Raw genomic sequence first — 24,790 nt, forward strand, 5'->3', positions numbered from 1 at the left:
ATGTGTTCCTTGTGTGTTATAAATGTGTTCCTTGTGTGTTAGATATAATTTATATTACATTTAAATATATATATATATATATATATACACATATTAATAGAAGACATGAAATGATTGTGAATGTGTTTACAATATTAGATGGAACAGAGAAGTCAATGAAGGAAGCTGTTGAGGAACTAAATATTTTTGAAAAATTCTCTGGTTTAAAAATGAATACAGATAAAACTCGAGTTGTATGGATAGGTAAAAGATATAGTACTGAGGTCATTCTTCCTGATCTGAATTTTCAGTGGTGGTGGGGGGCGGGGCAGAAAAGTTTATAATTCTTGGTGGGGGGCGGGGCAGAAAAGTTTATAATTCTTGGTGGGGGGCGGGGCAGAAAAGTTTATAATTCTTGGTGGGGGGCGGGGCAGAAAAGTTTATAATTCTTGGTGGGGGCGGGGCAGAAAAGTTTATAATTCTTGGTGGGGGGGGCGGGGCAGAAAAGTTTATAATTCTTGGTGGGGGGCGGGGCAGAAAAGTTTATAATTCTTGGTGGGGGGCGGGGCAGAAAAGTTTATAATTCTTGGTGGGGGGGCGGGGCAGAAAAGTTTATAATTCTTGGAATTGACTTCCATGTAGATTTGCATTTGATTCCTAAAATGAATTTTGACAAAAAACTTGAAGCTATTATTAAAAATTGGAATAAGAGAAATCTTACTCCAATAGGGAGAATCAGTATAATTAAATCAGTATTAATATCACAGTTAAATCACCTTAATATCACAGTTAAGTCATCTTTCTCTTTCTTTACCAAGTCCAGATATGAATTTCATAAAACAGCTTTATACAATTATTTTTGATTTCTTATGGAATGATAAAACTGATAAAATTAAAAGAGATGTAATAATTAAGATAGAAATCTTAAACACTCGGGTAGATCCACTAGTGTTGGCTTACTCTGGTAGTGAATACAAATTCGGAGTAATTGTAAAAATATGTTTTGTAAAGATGTTTTCAAAGCTTGGTACACACATGGAACAAGAGATAATCTGTACTAAAAGAATACACTTTCTGTACTTAAATAAACTTTCAGGTTTAATAAGAATATAATTATTGGTAAAAAACAGTTTTTTCCAAAAATAGTTTCTGAAAGTGATTACAATAATTAGTGATCTAGTTAAGGACATTACATCCTTTTCTTTGTATTCCTTTGAGGAATTCTGTGATTTGCATGGTAACATATCCAATTATCTCCAATACCATGGGCTGTTAAAAAGTATTAGGATTTATCTTAAAAATTATGACATTATAAACAAACCTCTACCTTATCCAATCATACCATTAGACCTGGAACTCATTTGGGAAAAGAGGAAGGGACCTCAGGACTTCTATAGCATACTTAGTAGACATAACACCACTACTACTGTGCAAAGTAAATGGGAAACAGTCCAATTTAATAATGACATATGGGGGAAAATATACTCCTTCCATTCAAGACAACTAACAATACAAAATGTCAATGGTTACAGTTTTGTATAAACCATCACATTTTAACTACTAACTCTTATATTTACAAGATTGGTCTTACAAATAATCCTCACTGTACTTTTTTTATGACAGAAAGGGAGACAATTACTCACATTTTATGGGAATGCAATGAGGTACAAAAGTTATTAACAAGTCTTGAAACACTATTAGATGTTCTTACTATTAATTTTTCTGTAAATAAACAAACTGTGATTTTTGGAATATATGAACAAACAGATCTTTACAACGGAAGAGATAATGAAATTATTTTACTTATTAAACAATATATATATAAAACCAGATGTTTTCATAATTCCCTAAATGTTATGGTATTAGCTAACCAGATTAAGGAGTACTATAAAGTCCAGTGTGAACTTACAGATTTCTCTGCTAATGATAACCCAACCGCTGCTTCGGCTAGGCACTGATGACATGGAGCTCTGGAGCCTTCTGTTGTCAGTATCGTCTGATGGATTCCAACCATTATCGGCCGTTTCGACCCCTATCCCACGACGTCCTCTGGTTGGTGGGTCACCAGTAGTGATCAATCACTGCTTGCTGTTGTCTGGGCTCCAGTTTGGCTCATCTCATCTACACCATAGCCAGCATGATGCTCTCTCAGCCCTTTCAGCCAAGGTCTTAATAGCTGCTTTCCTCTTTGCTCCTGTCAGTCCCAATTTCTGGAACATCTTCCATACTGACTGCAGGGAATCCTCTAGCACCGACCTCTACTGGAAACAGCCATGTGTTCCATCCCTTATGTCTGCACAGCTCTGCTAGCTCTTGGTATTTGCCAGCTTTCTTCTCATGTGCCTCATCACACCCTTCTTCCCATAGAACTGTCAGCTCCACCAAGATGACCTTCTGGCGCTGTTGTGACCATATCACAATGTCTGGTCTCAGAGTGGTTTGCACTACATCAGGAAAGACGCTTGTTGAGGTCTACTCATATATATTACTTACAGTAAAGGAGAAGACTATCTTAAAAAATTAAATAATAAATGGAAGACATGGATGAAACTTGTTGAGCTCGTCTAAATTTGAAATTCTAATTTTGTAAACACACCGTCATGTACTATTCTATTACTAAATCTTGTGAAGATAATCTGAAGGTCTGACCACTCCCCGCCCCCCCTTCATAGGGTCCAGTGACAGGGTATATATCATAGGGCCCAGAGACTGGGTATATAACATAGGGTCATAGGGCCCAGTGACTGGGTATAGATCATAGGGCCCAGTGACTGGGTATATATCATAGTGTCCAGTGACTGGGTATATATCACAGTGTCCAGTGACTGGGTATATATCACAGTGTCCAGTGGTTGGGTAAATATCATAGTGTCCAGTGATTGGGTATAGATCACAGGGCCCAGTGACTGGGTATATATCATAGGGTCATAGGGCCCAGTGACTGGGTATAAATCATAGGGTCCAGTGGTTGGGTATAGATCATAGGGCCCAGTGACTGGGTATATATCATAGGGCCCAGTGGTTTGGTATATATCATAGTGTCCAGTGACTGGGTATATATCACAGTGTCCAGTGACTGGGTATATATCACAGTGTCCAGTGGTTTGGTAAATATCATAGTGTCCAGTGACTGGGTATAGATCATAGGGCCCAGTGACTGGGTATATATCATAGTGTCCAGTGACTGGGTATAGATCATAGGGCCCAGTGACTGGGTATAGATCATAGGGCCCAGTGACTGGGTATATATCATAGGGCCCAGTGACTGGGTATATATCATAGGGCCCAGTGACTGGGTATATATCATAGGGCCCAGTGACTGGGTATAGATCATAGGGCCCAGTGACAGGGTATATATCATAGGGCCCAGTGACTGGGTATAGATCTTAGGGCCCAGTGACAGAGTATATATATATCATATTTTTTTTCAAAATTGGATTTGGATTTCAAATCTATATTCTTAAACTGAATGAGCTACTTAAGAAAGTGTGTGTAGATTGAATAATTTAAATATACAACAAGGTACTATTATTACAATTCCTAATTTGCTACTTGGTTTTACTGTCGGTGTCGTCGATGATTCTCACATCTCCTTTACTGTCGGTGTCGTCGATGATTCTCACATCTCCTTTACTGTCGGTGTCGTCGATGATTCTCACATCTCCTTTACTGTCTGTGTCGTCTATGATTCTCACATCTCCTTTACTGTCGGTGTCGTCGATGATTCTCACATCTCCTTTACTGTCTGTGTCGTCGATGATTCTCACATCTCCTTTTTTGTTGGTGTCGTTGATGATTCTTACATCTCCTTTATGATTCTCACATCTCCTTTACTGTCGGTGTCGTCGATGATTCTCACATCTCCTTTACTGTCTGTGTCGTCGATGATTCTCACATCTCCTTTACTGTCTGTGTCGTCGATGATTCTCACATCTCCTTTACTGTCTGTGTCGTCTATGATTCTCACATCTCCTCTACTGTCTGTGTCGTCGATGATTCTCACATCTCCTCTACTGTCTGTCATCGATGATTCTCACATCTCCTCTACTGTCTGTGTCGTCGATGATTCTCACATCTCCTTTACTGTCTGTGTCGTCGATGATTCTCACATCTCCTTTACTGTCTGTGTCGTCGATGATTCTCACATCTCCTTTACTGTCGGTGTCGTCGATGATTCTCACATCTCCTCTACTGTCTGTGTCGTCGATGATTCTCACATCTCCTCTACTGTCTGTGTCGTCGATGATTCTCACATCTCCTCTACTGTCTGTGTCGTCTATGATTCTCACATCTCCTTTACTGTCTGTGTCGTCTATGATTCTCACATCTCCTTTACTGTCTGTGTCGTCGATGATTCTCACATCTCCTTTACTGTCGGTGTCGTCGATGATTCTCACATCTCCTTTACTGTCGGTGTCGTCGATAATGTCGTAACAGCATATAAAATTAAAACAGGTATCATGTTAACATAAGAGCATAAAAAGGTAAAGCTGGTATCATGTATCATAGAAATTGAAATAGATATAGGTAATATCTGTATTGATAAATATATAAACATGTATTCCCTTGTGCGATATGGAGATGTGTGTGTTTTGTGGTTCTGTTGTTGTTTACGTTTGAGATCATTTGAAATTGATCCATTTTACATGGCAGGTGTCGTGGATGAAGCAGGAGACGCTTTTCCAGAACACCTGGGCCCGTATTCATGAAACCATTCTCATGCTCAAGCATAGATTTTGTGCTCAAGCAGACTTTTATAATTCAACTAAATCATATAAAATAATACAAATGTTAGATATAAACATTGAATATAACTTTGACTTGAAGTCCTTTCAAATTTGTTTTTAATCTTTGGCAAAATCAACCTCATTTATCAATTTTTAACTTAAATAAGACAGAAGGCTTAAGCACAAAATTCATGCTTGAGCATGAGAACGGTTTCATGAGTACGAGCCCAGGTGTTATCTTGTACATTTTAGAAGGGCTCTGTGTAAATCTGTCTCAGAGTCATGCTTTCTAAAGTGTCATCACATTTGAGTTTGAATTAAGACTGTTGGCACGCCAGTATATTTTTTGTTTTGTTTTCATAAAATTGAGTGATTTTATTCTACTGAAAAATATCAAACATCATCCATTGAATACATCTTACTACATACAGATCAATAGCCTTTCCTACAGATCTAGTTTGGTATGGATAGGATAGGAAAATCGTAAATTTCTATCTTGAAGATTTGTTGGACGACTCAGAAACTACTCATTATTACTTCAAAAGACAAATGACCAGTGAAGAGTTATGTACAAGTTACTGACTGTCATGTACAGTGTACACGAGAGATTTTTTTCCTGAACTCTGTAAACTTGAATTCAGCCTCTAAGACTGTCTGTTGTGCTAAACCATTATACATGCAAGTAGGTGAATTAAAACTCGAAAAATTTGTATATTGTGTAATGAACAAAACTACAGTGAAAGAGCAAAGACCGTAACAATCAAATTAATATAGTAGAGAAAGCAATGTTAACGTCAAGTTATCCTGATTTGCCGCAGTAAATAAGATTTAATGTAATTCGGGATTCGTCTTTCTCGATCTACTTTTATATACACACTGAGGTAGTAAATAATGTTCTGTAACATTTAATCAAGTTGTACAGTTGTATTTTTTCTAATGTTATCCTGGTTAGTTCAAATGTATTGATTTAACAAAACGCAGACCTTTAGTAATTAATCTGAAAACGAGTGTAAGTCGTGATATTTATGTTTCATTCAATGTGGAAAGACTTTAAACCTGCTCTACCACAGATGTGCAAGAGTCATTGTTTCTCCCTCCCCCTCATCCCGATTCAGAGCGAGACTGTCACAGAATATATTTTCGTACATCACAAATCAGAATGATTTTGTCACTACAGTCCGTGACTTTCACCATACAAATGACCTGTAAAGCCTAGATATAAAATTGTGGATTTATGAAAATCGTTTCTCAAGAAATTTTCACTATGTCTATAAACGACAGATACAAAATAGAATTGTAAATAATTTATTTAAAACATGTTAGATTTTAATCAATAAAGTAATGCGTTATAGCACTATTATGATCCGTATAATAATTGAGGATGATTTTGTCTCTACTCCAGCACCACTAAGTAAATGTAATATCACGTGACTACAAAACTGTTACCAGAACACCTCCTACAAGACTGTGATGCTCTGTCCTTAACACTACATCACTACTCCAACATAATGATGATCAATCTAATTTTAATCTTTTCCGACTTTCATCCTACTGCACTACAAACAACTGGAAAAAAAACCAAACTCCTGCCGAGTACCGATACATACCTGAACCTGTTCTTCTTAAGTGTGATAATCAGTGTGTTCCATCGGCTGGTTGAGAGGCCATATACTCCGTTATGTACCTGGTACACTGACCCTCTGTTTTCACACCACAATATCTTTTGTATTTCTAGATTTTGTTGAATTATCTCCCTTATTGTTTCTTTATATGGTATAAGCAACCAGGGTCTTTTAAGGTTTAGATGGTGAAGGAAAGCCAGTGTTCCTAGAGCACTGACTGTGGGCCTACCTGGCAAGCCCCGTGAAGGTATGGAACCTAAACCCCAGAGGTTGAGGGCTAGTGATAAAGACAGAAAGATGCCTTAACTTCTCGGCATAATTTCCATGGGAAAACACTCAAAATATGTTCTTGACCTGACCCTGGATTGTACTATTTTTCATTGGTTGTCATTCAAATTGTTGTAATATGGATAATTGAGAGGGATTAATATGAGTTAACTGCTTGTTTTGAAAGTATTTTAAAAAGAAAAATAATTTTTTTTTTAAATTATGTATCAAATTTCGGAAAATAAAATGTTTACATGTTACAAATGAAAACATTTTCCTTACATTTATGATGCTCTGATCAGGGTAACATGCTACAGACTGATCTGTAAGCTTTCCTGTTACAATGCTGTATCTGACCTCTGACCTTCTACAGTCCTGCTTAATCATAATACCATCAACACAGCAAAATAATGACATGATAAACTTGAAAACAGTATGACAAACAAAAAAGAAAATAAGAAAAATGCCATCTTAACATAAATATCAATGTTCCTCATTACTTCTGAATAAGGAATCAAATCAGCTCAAGTTGGTGATATATACACCATGCTTACAAGGACACTCAATACAGTCAAACTTCTATGAATCGAACTTTGATCATTCAAATTTCTTAATATATCAAAATTGTTTGTTTTACTTCTAATTTACCCCTTTATGAATCAAAGTTTTATAAATCTAACTTTTCGAATATCAAAGTTTTATAAATCGAACTTTTCGATTATCAAAGTTTTATAAATCCAACTTTTCGATTATCAAAGTTTTATAAATCGAACTTTCCGATTATCAAAGTTTTATAAATCGAACTTTTCGATTATCAAAGTTTTATAAATCGAACTTTTCGATTATCAAAGTTTTATAAATCGAACTTTTCGATTATCAAAGTTTTTCACAGACCGAAAGCTAAAGGTTATTTGGTAGTTCCTTGAACTGCGAAACATCAAAGTTTGACTGTAATAGGAGTAGAAGTTAACAGTATACCATACTGGTATGTATGTGATAACCGTTTAACGTACTACAAGAAAAGCTTGACTGGAGCTTACAATCATACGCTTCTCATGTTCACTTTCTTCGCTGCACAAAATAAATTTTAAACTCTCTCCGATAATGAGTATCACATTGAAACTTGTTAAATATCTGACAACATTTTCACTCCTGAGGAACAGATAAGTGTAAGAGATCTGTAGAACTTCAAACATACATTCACAATCACACAGAACCTATCAGACAAGTCAGGCAGTCACATGCACTGTTTCTGTGCTGCTCACACCCATGTCCAGAAGTTGTTGTTGTTTAACAAAAAACTCCTTAGCCTTTCCACAAGTGGCATTAGTACACATCGGACAGCGAAGTGGCAGCTGCTTGCTGCAGGACTGGTTTGAGGCAAGATGGTTCTTCACTAGGTCAGCCAGTGCCTGTAATTAGTTAGCAGGAACATGTACAATACAACCATCTTTTATATTTAGTTCACCATCCTACCATCAGTGTTTAAATTACACATTTGCATTTCTTTTACCTGTTTAATATATTTCATAAAAAAAGTGTTATCAACAACTTCATAGTTTAGCCTTCTCATTCAGGAGGAACACTCATCATTTCTGCCCCCAATTATAGACCTAAATTATAAATAAAACTTTCCAGTTCAAATTTGTCCAATTAAATTAACATTTGTGTTTGGGTACAAAATTTGTCTGTCTGACAGATCAACTTAACATTTGTGTTAGGGTACAAAATTTGTCTGTCTGATAGATTAACTTAACATTTGTGTTAGGGTACAAAATTTGTCTGTCTGATAGATTAACTTAACATTTGTGTTAGGGTACAAAATTTGTCTGACAGATTAACTTAACATTTGTGTTAGGGTACAAAATTTGTCTATCTGACAGATTAACTTAACTTTTGTGTTAGGGTACAAAATTTGTCTGTCTGACGGATTAACTTAACATTTGTGTTAGGGTACAAAATTTGTCTGTCTGACAGATTAACTTAACATTTGTGTTAGGGTACAAAATTTGTCTGTCTGACAGATTAACTTAACATTTGTGTTAGGGTACAAAATTTGTCTGTCTGACAGATTAACTTAACATTTGTGTTAGGGTACAAAATTTGTCTGACAGATTAACTTAACATTTGTGTTAGGGTACAAAATTTGTCTGTCTGACGGATTAACTTAACATTTGTGTTAGGGTACAAAATTTGTCTGACAGATTAACTTAACATTTGTGTTAGGGTACAAAATTTGTCTGACAGATTAACTTAACATTTGTGTTAGGGTACAAAATTTGTCTGACAGATTAACTTAACATTTGTGTTAGGGTACAAAATTTGTCTGACAGATTAACTTAACATTTGTGTTAGGGTACAAAATTTGTCTGTCTGACAGATTAACTTAACATTTGTGTTAGGGTACAAAATTTGTCTGACAGATTAACTTTACATTTGTGTTAGGGTACAAAATTTGTCTGACAGATTAACTTAACATTTGTGTTAGGGTACAAAATTTGTCTGTCTGACGGATTAACTTAACATTTGTGTTAGGGTACAAAATTTGTCTGTCTGACAGATTAACTTAACATTTGTGTTAGGGTACAAAATTTGTCTGTCTGACAGATTAACTTAACATTTGTGTTAGGGTACAAAATTTGTCTGTCTGACAGATTAACTTAACATTTGTGTTAGGGTACAAAATTTGTCTGACAGATTAACTTAACATTTGTGTTAGGGTACAAAATTTGTCTGTCTGACAGATTAACTTTACATTTGTGTTAGGGTACAAAATTTGTCTGACAGATTAACTTTACATTTGTGTTAGGGTACAAAATTTGTCTGACAGATTAACTTAACATTTGTGTTAGGGTACAAAATTTGTCTGTCTGACGGATTAACTTAACATTTGTGTTAGGGTACAAAATTTGTCTGACAGATTAACTTAACATTTGTGTTAGGGTACAAAATTTGTCTGTCTGACAGATTAACTTAACATTTGAGTTAGGGTACAAAATTTGTCTGTCTGATTAACTTAACATTTGTGTTAGGGTACAAAATTTGTCTGACAGATTAACTTAACATTTGTGTTAGGGTACAAAATTTGTCTGACAGATTAACTTAACATTTGTGTTAGGGTACAAAATTTGTCTGTCTGACAGATTAACTTAACATTTGTGTTAGGGTACAAAATTTGTCTGACAGATTAACTTAACATTTGTGTTAGGGTACAAAATTTGTCTGACAGATTAACTTAACATTTGTGTTAGGGTACAAAATTTGTCTGACAGATTAACTTAACATTTGTGTTAGGGTACAAAATTTGTCTGTCTGACAGATTAACTTAACATTTGTGTTAGGGTACAAAATTTGTCTGTCTGACAGATTAACTTAACATTTGTGTTAGGGTACAAAATTTGTCTGTCTGACAGATTAACTTAACATTTGTGTTAGGGTACAAAATTTGTCTGACAGATTAACTTAACATTTGTGTTAGGGTACAAAATTTGTCTGACAGATTAACTTAACATTTGTGTTAGGGTACAAAATTTGTCTGACAGATTAACTTAACATTTGTGTTAGGGTACAAAATTTGTCTGACAGATTAACTTAACATTTGTGTTAGGGTACAAAATTTGTCTGACAGATTAACTTAACATTTGTGTTAGGGTACAAAATTTGTCTGTCTGACAGATTAACTTAACATTTGTGTTAGGGTACAAAATTTGTCTGACAGATTAACTTAACATTTGTGTTAGGGTACAAAATTTGTGTCTGACAGATTAACTTAACATTTGTGTTAGGGTACAAAATTTGTCTGACAGACTAACTTAACATTTGTGTTAGTGTACAAAATTTGTCTGTCTGACAGATTAACTTAACATTTGTGTTAGGGTACAAAATTTGTCTGTCTGACAGATTAACTTAACATTTGTGTTAGGGTACAAAATTTGTCTGTCTGACAGATTAACTTAACATTTGTGTTAGGGTACAAAATTTGTCTGACAGATTAACTTAACATTTGTGTTAGGGTACAAAATTTGTCTGACAGATTAACTTAACATTTGTGTTAGGGTACAAAATTTGTCTGACAGATTAACTTAACATTTGTGTTAGGGTACAAAATTTGTCTGTCTGACAGATTAACTTAACATTTGTGTTAGGGTACAAAATTTGTCTGACAGATTAACTTAACATTTGTGTTAGGGTACAAAATTTGTCTGACAGATTAACTTAACATTTGAGTTAGGGTACAAAATTTGTCTGACAGATTAACTTAACATTTGTGTTAGGGTACAAAATTTGTCTGTCTGACAGATTAACTTAACATTTGTGTTAGGGTACAAAATTTGTCTGACAGATTAACTTAACATTTGTGTTAGGGTACAAAATTTGTCTGACAGATTAACTTAACATTTGTGTTAGGGTACAAAATTTGTCTGACAGATTAACTTAACATTTGTGTTAGGGTACAAAATTTGTCTGACAGATTAACTTAACATTTGTGTTAGGGTACAAAATTTGAATAAGACTAAAAGAACAATTATCACTTACACAATTTCCCTCCATCAATTCCAAATTTTTTAAATTTTGTTTTGAGAGAAAGTTTTTTGGGGTTGATCATGGCCCCATTCCCAATTAAAATTATTTCAAATTTAAAGCAAAATTTCGAATTTGCGATGAAACTCCAACACCTTAAATCCGAAAACACCATTTTTTCCCCAAAATGAGGCAAAAAACGCTCCAACCCAAACCAGTGAAATACAAATGAAAAAACTGGTTGAATCTTAGATGTCTATTAACCTAAAATATCTCGGTCCACCACCCGTATTCATGTAATCGTTCTCATGCTCAAGCATGAATTTTGTGCTCAATCCTTGTCTTGTTTTAAGTTAAAAATCAATAAATAAGGCTGATTTTGCCAAAGGTACAAAAAAATTGAAAGGACTTCAAGACAAAGTTCTATTCAATGTTTATATTTGACATTTGTATTATTTAATATGATTTAGTTGAATTATAAAACAGTCTGCTTGAGCACAAAATCTATGCTTGAGCATGAGAATGGTTTCAGGAATACAGGCTCTGAGCATTAACATTACCTGTATAAAGGTAGGACTACCATTCATGGCGTCAGCTCTCTTGATGGTGATACCATGCTGTCAACACAAACACAAGACAATGATTTAATGGTATCTCTAATTAATCAACAGGCATAGATGGCCTGTATTGTTAACCTTTCTCAAGACACAAGCTTTTGATTTCTGTAATATATCAAATGTATCTGCAATTTCTCATCTTTAAAGATTTTAGGTTATATGATGTTTGTAATTAAATAATAGAAGAAAATGTACCTAACCGTACATATTCTGAAGGAGAATTTGAATTTTCAATGTTTAGACAAATAATTTACACACTTGTTTGCATATTGCTTTACCTAATACATAGACAAATATAGTAATTTAACATTGAGTTACTGCATGGCATTTGATACAAACTCATTACTATTTTCCTTTACATGTATAAACTATCTTTCACAAAGTGGTGAAACAAAGTTACATCAGATACCTGGTAAATAAACAAGAGTATCAGTGAAACTGATGATAACTCCCTAAAAAAAGTTATTGGACACAAAATTTTAAAAATGGACAATAATTCTGTAATTAAGGGGTTGTAGGCCCTAACACTGGTGCCTTGCATATTGTCTTTATATGTCTACACCAAATACCATTATCCTAGTTAAAATGCAAGCAAAGTTATTCTCTGACAAGATATTTGAACTAAGGACAATAACAATGTAAAAGAAGGGTCAGAGGTAATGAATTGGGTACAAAGCACATTGTCTTAGTATGATTAATGTGTTCACCAAGTTTCATAAACCTTGTTTAACTGTGGGCAACGTTATGCTCCAAACAAGAAATATTAGCACTAATAGGTTATTTATCACAGTAGACATACCTTAGCACTAAGTTCTGTGCCATACTCCAGATCTAGTTCAAACAGCGTCTCTATGTGGTCACTGGTAAAAGCGATGGGGACGAGTAGTATGTTTTTCTGACCCCGCTGAGCCAGACCTTCTATGGCAACATCTGTCTGGGGACTTAACCATTGTAATGGACCCACCTGTCAATAACACAGTCCTCAGAAATCATTTATAGGTACAATTTATTTGAATGACATGATTCAGAAATGTCAAAGTGTCAGGATCATTTTAACCTGTATTATTAAGATTTCCGAACAAATTTCAGAAACAAATACAGAATGTAACTTATTTCTTACCCTGAACTCTGTTACTGTAATTCTGTTATACAATATAAACACCCAATTGATATGTACAGAAGTATACCAAGGCAGCAGTACATAAGAATGCTGCATGCATGCTATAAATCAGCTTTAGTGCTACAAAAGAGATTAAAAGCCGGTCCATTTCTTGAGAAAATTCATAAAGATCTGTTCAAAAACCAAAGATTTGTTATATATAGTAAAACTTTTCACTGTCAACAACTAATGATGACAATGGTAGCTGTATGCATGTACAATATAATGTATGTGAAAGGTGGGGGTGGGGGTGGGGGTGGGGGGTGATTCATCCCAGGAAGATCATTTATACATTATGAGGGGAGATAATCTCTACAGGGGGAGAATACTGAATTATACAGGGGAGGTAAACTGTAAAGGGAAGAAATGTATTATACAGGGGAGGTAAACTATAAGGGGAAGAATTGTATTATACAGGGGAGGTAATCTATAAAGGGAAGAATTGTATTATACAGGGGAGGTAATCTTTAATGGGAAGAATTGTATTATACTGGGGAGGTAATCTATAAAGGGAATAATTGTATTATACTGGGGAGGTAATCTATAAAGGGAAGAATTGTATTATACTGGGGAGGTAATCTATAAGGGGAAGAATTGTATTATACTGGGGAGGTAATCTATAAAGGGAAGAATTGTATTATACAGGGGAGGTAATCTATAAGGGGAAGAATTGTATTATACAGGGGAGGTAATCTATAAGGGGAAGAATTGTATTATACTGGGGAGGTAATCTATAAGGGGAAGAATTGTATTATACAGGGGAGGTAATCTATAAAGGGAAGAATTGTATTATACAGGGGAGGTAATCTTTAATGGGAAGAATTGTATTATACTGGGGAGGTAATCTATAAAGGGAAGAATTGTATTATACAGGGGAGGTAATCTATACGGAGAAGAATTGTATTATACAGGGGAGGTAATCTATAAGGGGAAGAATTGTATTATACTGGGGAGGTAATCTATATGGAGAAGAAATGTATTATACAGGGGAGGTAATCTATAAAGGGAAGAATTGTATTATACAGGGGAGGTAATCTATACGGAGAAGAATTGTATTATACAGGGGAGGTAATCTATAAAGGGAAGCAATATCACACTGGAATAAAAGGCAGTGGTAGAAGGAAGATAATTATAAGGAGGTAGTTAATACTTACTTTAGACTGCCAGACTAGTCTGTAAGGATTACAGTACCCGAGGGCCTCCATCACACGACTGACTGTGGCAGCAACCTCAGCTGGGTAAGGATCCCCTCTGTTCACTACCTAAACAAGTTATTCAATTGTAAAATAAACGTTTAGACTAAATCACATCAAACATTGAAAAAAAGAAAAATCTTAAGTTCAGTAAACTGTGAAGAAGGACCGATATTGTCACAAATTTAAAAATAAAGTTAAATATCACATGTTATTACTAAATGCAATGTCTGACCTCTACTTTCAAAAGAAGTTGAAAATTGGCATGGATCGGACACTCTTTCACTTCACTCAAAAGGAAAGGGTAGAAAGCATTAATCAGACTGGGCAAAAATCATGCAATCCACAACTTCCCCCAAATAGATGGTAGAGAGCTATAGGTAGTTTCAGCACAAGAATTCAGAACTAAATCTGATCAATTTTAGTTAACCTTCAAAGCAAAGTTGGCAGAGAATGATCAACATGACTTACCATCGCTGGTAAGGAGTGGACAGGATAGTATGTCTGTCCTGTAAGACTTACCGCCAGTGATAAGGAGTGGACAGGATAGTATGTCTGTCCTGTAAGACTTACAGTCACTGGTAAGGAGTGGACAGGATAGTATATCTGTCCTGTAAGACTTACCATCACTGGTAAGGAGTGGACAGGATAGTATTTCTGTCCTGTAAGACTTACCGCCAGTGATAAGGAGTGGACAGGATAGTATGTCTGTCCTGTAAAACTTACAGTCACTGGTAAGGAGTGGACAGGATAGTATGTCTGTCCCGTAAGACTCACCACCAGTGGTAAGGAGTGGACAGGATAGTATGTCTGTCCCGTAAGACTCACCAGCAGTGGTAAGGAGTGTACAGGATAGTATGTCTGTCCCGTAAGACTCACCAGTAGTGGTAAGGAGTGGACAGGATAGTATGTCTGTCCCGTAAGCCTTACCATCAGTGGTAAGGAGTGGACAGGATAGTATGTCTGCCCCATAAGACTTACCGTCACTGATAAGGGGTGGACAGGATAGTATGTCTGTGCGGTAAGACTCACTACCAGTGGTAAGGAGTGGACAGGATAGTATGTCTGTCCCGTAAGACTCATCGCCAGTGGTAAGGAGTGGACAGGATAGTATGTCTGTCCCGTAAGACTTACCGTCAGTGGTAAGGAGTGGACAGGATAGTATGTCTGTCCTGTAAGACTTACCGCCAGTGGTAGGGAGTGGACAGGATAGTATGTCCTGTAAGACTTACCATCAGTGGTAAGGAGTGGACAGGATAGCATGTCTGTCCTGTAAGACTCATCGCCAGTGGTAAGGAGTGGACAGGATAGTATGTCTGTCCTGTAAGACTTACCGTCAGTGGTAAGGAGTGGACAGGATAGTATGTCTGTCCTGTAAGACTCATCGCCAGTGGTAAGGAGTGGACAGGATAGTATGTCTGTCCCGTAAGACTCATCGCCAGTGGTAAGGAGTGGACAGGATAGTATGTCTGTCCTGTAAGACTTACCGTCAGTGGTAAGGAATGGACAGGATAGTATGTCTGTCCTGTAAGACTCATCGCCAGTGGTAAGGAGTGGACAGGATAGTATGTCTGTCCCGTAAGACTCATCGCCAGTGGTAAGGAGTGGACAGGATAGTATGTCTGTCCTGTAAGACTTACCATCAGTGGTAAGGAGTGGACAGGATAGTATGTCTGTCCCGTAAGACTTACCTTCAGTGGTAAGGAGTGGACAGGATAGTATGCCTGTCCCGTAAGACTTACCGCCAGTGGTAAGGAGTGGACAGGATAGTATGTCTGTCCCGTAAGACTTACAGCCAGTGGTAAGGAGAGGACAGGATAGTATGTCTGTCCAGTAAGACTTACCGCCAGTGGTAAGGAGTGGACAGGATAGTATGTCTGTCCCGTAAGACTTACCATCAGTGGTAAGGAGTGGACAGGATAGTATGTCTGTCCCGTAAGACTTACCGTCAGTGGTAAGGAGTGGACAGGATAGTATGTCTGTCCCGTAAGACTTACCGTCAGTGATAAGGAGTGGACAGGATAGTATGTCTGTCCCGTAAGACTTACCGTCAGTGGTAAGGAGTGGACAGGATAGTATGCCTGTCCCATAAGACTTACCGTCAGTGGTAAGGAGTGGACAGGATATTATGTCTGTCCTGTAAGACTTACCGTCAGTGGTAAGGAGTGGACAGGATAGTATGTCTGTCCCGTAAGACTTACCGCCAGTGGTAAGGAGTGGACAGGATAGTATGCCTGTCCATAAGACTTACCGTCAGTGGTAAGGAGTGGACAGGATAGTATGTCTGTCTCGTAAGACTTACCGTCAGTGGTAAGGAGTGGACAGGATAGTATGTCTGTCCCGTAAGACTTACCGTCAGTGGTAAGGAGTGGACAGGATAGTATGCCTGTCCCGTAAGACTTACCGCCAGTGATAAGGAGTGGACAGGATAGTATGTCTGTCCTGTAAGACTTACCGCCAGTGATAAGGAGTGGACAGGATAGTATGTCTGTCCTGTAAGACTTACCGCCAGTGATAAGGAGTGGACAGGATAGTATGTCTGTCCTGTAAGACTTACCATCAGTGGTAAGGAGTGAGCAGAAAACAAGATGACCACTTTGTCTTTGTCCTCCTTTGGAAATCTATCTAGCTGTTTTTGTATATTTTCAGCAAAGGCCTGGAAATACACACAATTATTAAGTGGTTTTACTGGAAAAGTAAAAAAAATTAACAAATAAATATTTTGAAGACATTTCAGCTCCCACTGCCAATGCCGCGACCTTTGACCCCTGAAACACAACAATGTCCAATGTATACTCATACTTGTAGGTTTTCAACTCCAGATTTTAAGACACATATTTTCTCTGTTTGAGATCAATTATTAAAATAAATTGTGCACAGATTGCTTGTTTGAGAGAAGCATGCAAAGAGATATGGACATGGTTGTTTCAGCTGCCAAGCGTTTCATACAGACGGTTGGATGAAATTTTTCGAATAATAATGCTCTAGACCATAACATGTAGTACATCATTGCTGGTTCCTGAAATACTGTGCCTCTGACAGACATGAACATAATCCTTTATAGTAGTCTTTCTATGATAATCTTAGTAAGGCTATCAAGAACTCCTCTGGTGTCATTACTTACCCGCCCTAATCTCAAGCCAGTTAGCAACCTCTCAATGCTATATAATGTGCTATATTTGGAGTCCCTCAAGAGTTATTATTCTTCCTTTACAGTCTTGGGAGTGGATGTTCCTCTATGATGCTAACAGAATGGTTTGGGACAGTTTATCATATACATTACATACACTATTCTTAGGTTTTGTCTATCATACTCTGTATATGGTGCTACTCGGAACCTCTTTGAAAATATTACTTACCTGTACTAATCCTGGATGTGTAGGCCATCTGTCTATGGCACTCCATCTGATATTACTAGGAACTCCTCTAGAGGCATAGTGTCTGTAGAAAGCATTGATACTACTTCCTGTTGTAGAACAGCTGTATTGTGGGTATTGTGTGAAGACAACCCCTCGCTCTATACCATCACTGTACAATAAAATTATTTCAACAAATTTCATAAATTTTGATAAGCTTGATGATCATTCAGCTCATATTACACCAATACATTTATTTGGTATATACAATGTTTATATCTCAATTTGGTATATACAATGTTTATATCTCTATGTGGTATATACAATGTTTATATCTCTATGTGGTATATACAATGTTTAGTGGTATATACAATGTTTATATCTCTATGTGGTATATACAATGTTTATATCTCTATGTGGTATATACAATGTTTAGTGGTATATACAATGTTTATATCTCTATGTGGTATATACAATGTTTATATCTCTATGTGGTATATACAATGTTTAGTGGTATATACAATGTTTATATCTCTATGTGGTATATACAATGTTTATATCTCTATGTGGTATATACAATGTTTAGTGGTATATACAATGTTTATATCTCTATGTGGTATATACAATGTTTATATCTCTATGTGGTATATACAATGTTTATATCTCTATGTGGTATATACAATGTTTATACCTCTATGTGGTATATACAATGTTTAGTGGTATATACAATGTTTATATCTCTATGTGGTATATACATTGTTTAGTGGTATATACAATGTTTATACCTCTATGTGGTATATACAATGTTTATATCTCTATGTGGTATATACAATGTGTTTCTTACATTAAATTACTTAATTCAAAATAGGTATTGTCGAGGGATCAAACATTTGTTAAAAAGGGAAACCTATGAATAAAATTGAGAAAGATCCATTAAATACTTTCTAAGAAATTACCATAACATGAAATGATAACGGAAACCACAGATGGAAGTTTTTTGGAAATCAAGAGAGACAAAGATATTTTTTGGTTAAATACAGGAGTCAAACTTGTCAAACAAAAGATCCAACAGAACTTTTGATGCCCACTACCATTCAATGTTTATTTGTTCAATAAAAACTGGATTCTTACCTTCCTTTCCCCTATCTTTGCTCTCAGTCCTATGGAATTTAAAGATTCCTCCCAAGAAATAGATAATATTCTCTTGCTTTTTTTTTTTTCAACCGGACACAATTAGGGACAAAAAGGAACCTACATATGAAATCTGAGAAAGCTCAATAGCAATAACAAACTTTCATGTAAATCCAAGATGGCCATCCGTAAGCCATTTTATTTTTCTGATCAATCCCAAAATCAAATGGTCACAACTTTTGATAAAGGCGAACCTTAACATGAAATCTGAGGAAGATTAATAAAGTCCTTCAACGATACCAACATTTAACAGACATATCTCGAACACGGGTCAATTATAATTGCCCGTCATCTGATGATAGTAGGCTTCAAGTGTCACATCAGTGTGGTCCCTTATATGTACATAGAGGTTTGTTACTTTACTACATAAAAAACCCAAACAAGGGGCCATAGTTAACAGGTGTTTGTAAGACTAAATCAGCCTTTCACACAAGTTGGCTGTTCTCAAAAACACTTGTTCATCTGTTCAGTGTGAAACAGTCAAATCTGGTAATATGAATTTCTCTTCCATATCTTATATGTGTAATGTGTTACAGATATTTTAAGGTAAACTGGAATGATTTTCTTTTTAATTATAAAATGTCAAGTACCTCTCCATCTGATCAATGGCATCTTCTGTCAGAGGATTTACATAACGGAAACCAACGTAAAATTTGTGTGGAGCTGAAATTTAAAAATAAAAACATCACAAGACCAAACTGATTCAATTCATTTCTAAAAAGGGAAAATCTGAATGTAAAAAAATTGCATCTGTATAAGTAATAAAGGTAAGTACTTACTTCTATATGTAACAATGAACCATTACTATAAATATCGTCCTACATATTGTGTCAATGTAATATGAAAATTAAAGAACTTAAATTTGATACTTCTCTAAAAGCAAATATATCAAAATACTTTATTTCATATAATTTATAAGATCCTTATACAGAATGCATCTTTTGTTCTTAACAACAACAATAATTCCGCAAACTGTTCTAAACAACTATGATGTTTTAGAGTCAAATGACCGTGATCATAATGAACATTGGTGAGCCCAGAAAAACCACTCCTAAAATGCTGATGAGTCTGTATAAAGACATAGAGCAGGTTCTCAAAATATGAGTGAGTTTCACAGGAAACATATGAGCCCAGGACTCAAGTCATTGAGTCCCAAAAATCACAGAATTTGTTTCTGAGCATACTAGTCTTAGGTCGCCAAGATTAATACTTTAAAACATTTGAATTCCAAACTAAAACACTGACAGTTCAGCTGTATGTGAGACTCTATCCTCCCATCATAATAACACAATAACCAGATATAGACAGACAGGATAAGAAACCTGGTTTAGAACATTCACAATCAACTTACCAGATTCAGGACAGATACGGTCCAGGATTTCCACCATGCCCTTGCCTTGTGTCTCTGTCCAGCGTTTGATTGGAGAACCCCCTCCTATCTCTTTATACTGCTCTTGAATCTTGGGGGTGCGTCGCTTAGCTATCCGTGGAGCCAGTACGCTAAACAAATAGAAAAAACAAAATAGCTCAGAAATGTTGGGAATACTTCAAATACCAAGCAAGTGAAACCCTCAGATATAGACTGAGAGAATTATATGACGGTGACATAAGGTTCTTGTCTGTTTGTCTACCATTTGTGCTCTACATACTTCTGTGCTGGCAAGGTCATCAAGTCCCGGTCCAGGAATAAATTAGTAAGAAAGCCCTCCACATCTGCTAGCTTCTCTGGTCCACCCATATTTAGCATAAGTATTCCTGTTTTTGGCTTTCTGTGAAATGAAAGAGTTTAAGCAAATCATTGTCAATCAAATTCCTGAACATTTAGTTTAACTTTGACATTAAGCAATTTCAAGTGACATTTTTTGTTTAAATATGAAGAGTTGAAAAACATTTTTGTATAGACGTGTCCCTTCAAACAAAAGAGCTAAAATCATTTTGTTTCAGCCCTATATACATGTACCTGTATCATCACTCAATGGTCCTAAAAAGAATACACAGTTGCACTTCCTCAACAAAGCAGCACACATGACAAAGATATTGGACACTGTTCTGATTACAAAACAATTCCCAAGTAAAAAAAAATGGACAATGAACAAATGTAGCCCCTGACTAAATAATACAGAGAGGCTCACAATTTGTATATAGGTGATACAACATCCTCAGTTTATGATTTTTCTTGCTGAAAGAGGACCAGTGTACATGTTTACACTAGTTTTAAATGTATAACTTTTCCAAAACAGGGAAAGAATCGGGAGAAAATTCCGTATATCTTTAAACACACAGTACCAGTAAATGTTACTTCTATAATTGAAAATTTTAAGAGATGAAATGAAATTGTTATATTTTTGTATATTGAAGTTTAATAGTCAGTTTTGGTTCCAATCTTTTTTTTTTAATTTTTATCTTTTTGGTGTTGGGAAAAGGAGGTGTGAGTGGGGGGGGGGGAGAGGAGATTTACATCATTTACTTACTGAGATGAGCTGGCATGACGACATGATGTGTTGTTGTTGTTTATGACAGCTGGTAAAATCCGAGATGCAGTCATACGACTGTGACTTGAGTAAAGTAGTTCTGTGGAAAAAAATGAGTTGTCACCATTGATGTCATGCTAAATCAGAGTTAGTACATATGATCTGATGGATTATTGCCTATCATGCCAGTTACATTAGGGTTAGTCTGTACGTTTTTTGTTTGTTTTTTATAAATCACACACCATAATTTATTGACATTTACAATGATTGGTAACTACACATCTAACCATGGATGGTCAAGTGGCATACATGGGATCAAATACTGTATGTCGCAGATGGTCAAGTGGCAGACATGGGATCAAATACTGTATGTCACAGATGGTCAAGTGGCAGACATGGGATCAAATACTGTATGTCACAGATGGTCAAGTGGCAGACATGGGGTCAAATACTGTATGTCACAGCTGGTCAAGTGGCAGACATGGGATCAAATACTGTATGTCGCAGATGGTCAAGTGGCAGACATGGGATCAAATACTGTATGTCGCAGATGGTCAAGTGGCAGACATGGGATCAAATACTGTATGTCGCAGATGGTCAAGTGGCAGACATGGGATCAAATACTGTATGTCGCAGATGGTCAAGTGGCAGTCATGGGATCAAATACTGTATGTCACAGATGGTCAAGTGGCAGACATGGGATCAAATACTGTATGTCACAGCCAAAGAGAATGGGATTTTCCCTGTTCTTTCTCAGATTTACTACAATCTACAGCAGCTCACAAACAATACATCAGCACTATCAAACATCAAAGTATTTTTCTTTTTATATATGTATGTGTAACAAAAGTCATTATTTATTTCAATGCATTCGCTAGGATTCAAACCCAGGAAGTCTGGGTTTACTAGTCTGATGCTAAACTGATCAAACTACAAAGAAGTTCTCTCTAGCCAAATGGTACATCGCACCTAGTATTTACCTGGGTTACATGCTCCCCTTCCAGGCAAAACCACGTCCTTGAATTTCTAGGGGTTACAGTGATGTCATGTTGGACAATGCTAAGTATAATTCCCTAGTGCCTACATGGGCGCCAATGTTACAGATGTCATTACTCATTTCAATGTCTCCACTTGGATTCGAACCCGGGACCTATATAATGTGTTTGTGAACTAGTTCCTCAGTTGTAGTGACAGTTGTACTACAGGTACAGGTATGTATATACTACATCTGGTATAGTCTCTCATAGTGCCATGTTGTTTATCTTTAGGAAGTATGTATTATTATTCAGAAAGTGCTGAAATCTGCACAAATTTGTTTAGAATTCATAATTTGAACTAAGACATGACAATTGTAATGAGTCATATATCTGTCAGGGTCAGGTACATCGATATATCTTTACATATGGGCAAGAATTCACTAATGAAATTTTAGTGCCAAAGTAGTTTATCCAATAAAAAACAAACAAAATCATGCAAGTATGGAGAATAAACATTGTTTAGATATTAAAGTTGGTTTATTTTTATCGTCATATGAAAATACAAATTGATCTAATTGATTAAATAACAAGAAAGCAGCACAAGTTGTACACCGCCAGTGGATAAATTATAGGCAAAAAGTGTGACATTTCTGCAGTAGTGAAACTCTGAGTCATATTTATTAAATGCCTGAAGAATTGTGGTGCTGTAAAAGTTGTTAATCAACTGCAAAATGATCGGTCTATCGATGAAAACGCTTGTTTTGTACAGGATTTGATTAACGCTGCAAAAAATAGGATTGAAAATAGACCAATGTACGTTACATGCACGTTTCCCTCAGTACATTTGTTTGGAAACGCATCATCGACACGGCATTTGCAAATTTACAAGGTAAGATATGGTTGTCATAATTTTCATCAATCAACTGGAGTTCGGAAAATATATCAGGTAATAAAATATAATTAATTTTCGTGTCCAAACTACCCTAAAATACCCCCTCTCTTTGGAACAGTTGTATTTCTGTAACAGATCGCGTAACGATAATGTTTTTTGCGACATTTTGAATCACTCCCAGTAACGTTAACATGTGACTATGCAGTTTTCCAAAATGGTCTCTACTGGTGTAGAGGAACTCGAGGAAACCACAGAATCTGGTAATTTTGATCATGTAACAAAGTGTTATGCACACATTCAGAGTAAGATATGATCTTTGATAATGTTGTGTGATTTTGCTTTGCATTTTTTCAACCAAAAAACAGTAGATCTGGTACTTGAAACAGGTTTGACCTCACGATAGCATTTTTTTGGTGGGAACGATTTCCGTCCGTATCCTTGATCCGAAAATAAATAGTTGCACGTTTTTGGTGTCAATGTTACATGCGACTACTTAAACAAAATTATATTTGAGATATGTGGGAGAATAATTATAATTTACATACAGATAGTGTATTGGGGGGGTTTTTAAATGTTTTAATAGCATTTCTGGCATGCTTTATGATTCATATTTTTTGTGTCCATGTTACATGAAACATATGTGTAACTACTTGATTACTGAAATGAGAAGGTTGCAAAAATGTCGATAGAATTTTCTTTATACGACAGTAACACAATGAAAAAATGACTTCTTGTTTACTACGAACATAATTCTGATTATATTTATCTCTTAATAATTGCATGGAACATTGACAGAACAATAAGAGGAAACCTGTTTTCATAGAATTTCAGAAATACATGATAAATTTGAAAAATGCAATTTCTTAAGTTGAGATAATGGACAATGTTTTGAGATAAACAAACCTAATACTAAACTTTATACAGGTCAAAGAACCATCAATCTCCGTTTGGGAATGGTGTCTATGTTACATGCTCTGAATTCATTAATTCTATTTGTTCTTAACTGAAGTAAGTTTCTAAATGATTGTTTTTGTTACACATAGAAAGACACCATTTTAGGTTATACTTCAAACAAAATTTGTAGGCTTATGAATATTCTTATTTTTTCTTGCAATGTCACACTTAGGGTTACATTAGCTAATTCTTGCCCATATCTGAAACTCCATATTTTAACCTTCAGAGTTCAATGATACACAGGTATGTTGTGAGTTTATTCTAACATGTTAACATCAAATATCTTAAGTGACTATTGGTGATTTTTTTAATCCGGGTTTACGAACATCTCAGTCGGTTTTACACTTGAGTGAGCTCCAATAAAAATCTCCCACAGGTGTCAACACACGATTAGGAGTTTGACACGCGTCGATATGCCTAAATTAGAAACAGCCCACTATCAAGTCACAAAATGAGCACTGCATCTCCAACGATTCATATGAAAGCGATCTGAAATATTATCAGGTCCATAACGTCATAAAGTTGCAATGAATACCAGGAGGTATATTTGTAAATAAAAAACACCGTCTGCCACAGTCAGGTCAAAAGTTACGCAACCAATTCAATGTTGGAGTGACATATGAACACAAGTTTTATCATTCCCTTCTAAATTACATTTCAAAATAGTAGGTAAATGCACAACAGTTTCGTGCTGAAACATCTTTAGAATTTAAGGAGTGTGACACTCAGTAAATATAACAGCATTCAACAACATACCGGTAGACAGTTTCCTCAACATGTGTTTCGCCATTTTTCTTTTCGGAATTAACAAATAGAGACGTTCCGAACGGACGCAGCGCCACCTGTCAATATTGACAGTTCTGT

General features: G+C 36.0%; 1 protein-coding gene across 1 annotated transcript; it reads right to left on the minus strand.

Annotated features, from left to right (window-relative positions):
* Nucleotides 1-5,997: 5,997 nt before the first annotated feature.
* Nucleotides 5,998-24,709, minus strand: LOC132546333 (ferrochelatase, mitochondrial-like). The gene is made up of 11 exons (XM_060210047.1): nucleotides 24,683-24,709; nucleotides 21,104-21,203; nucleotides 20,282-20,401; nucleotides 19,984-20,132; nucleotides 19,223-19,295; nucleotides 17,445-17,613; nucleotides 16,643-16,741; nucleotides 14,047-14,154; nucleotides 12,533-12,697; nucleotides 11,677-11,733; nucleotides 5,998-8,007 (listed from the first exon to the last, which is right to left on the minus strand). The coding sequence occupies exons 1-11, from the start codon at nucleotides 24,702-24,704 to the stop codon at nucleotides 7,825-7,827; spliced, it is 1,245 nt and encodes a 414-aa protein (XP_060066030.1). The 5' UTR covers nucleotides 24,705-24,709; the 3' UTR covers nucleotides 5,998-7,824.
* Nucleotides 24,710-24,790: the final 81 nt, after the last annotated feature.

Source organism: Ylistrum balloti, unplaced genomic scaffold (assembly GCF_031769215.1).
Source record: "Ylistrum balloti isolate Yb309-2 unplaced genomic scaffold, AGI_CSIRO_Ybal_v1 Utg369884, whole genome shotgun sequence".
Taxonomy (NCBI): domain Eukaryota; kingdom Metazoa; phylum Mollusca; class Bivalvia; order Pectinida; family Pectinidae; genus Ylistrum; species Ylistrum balloti.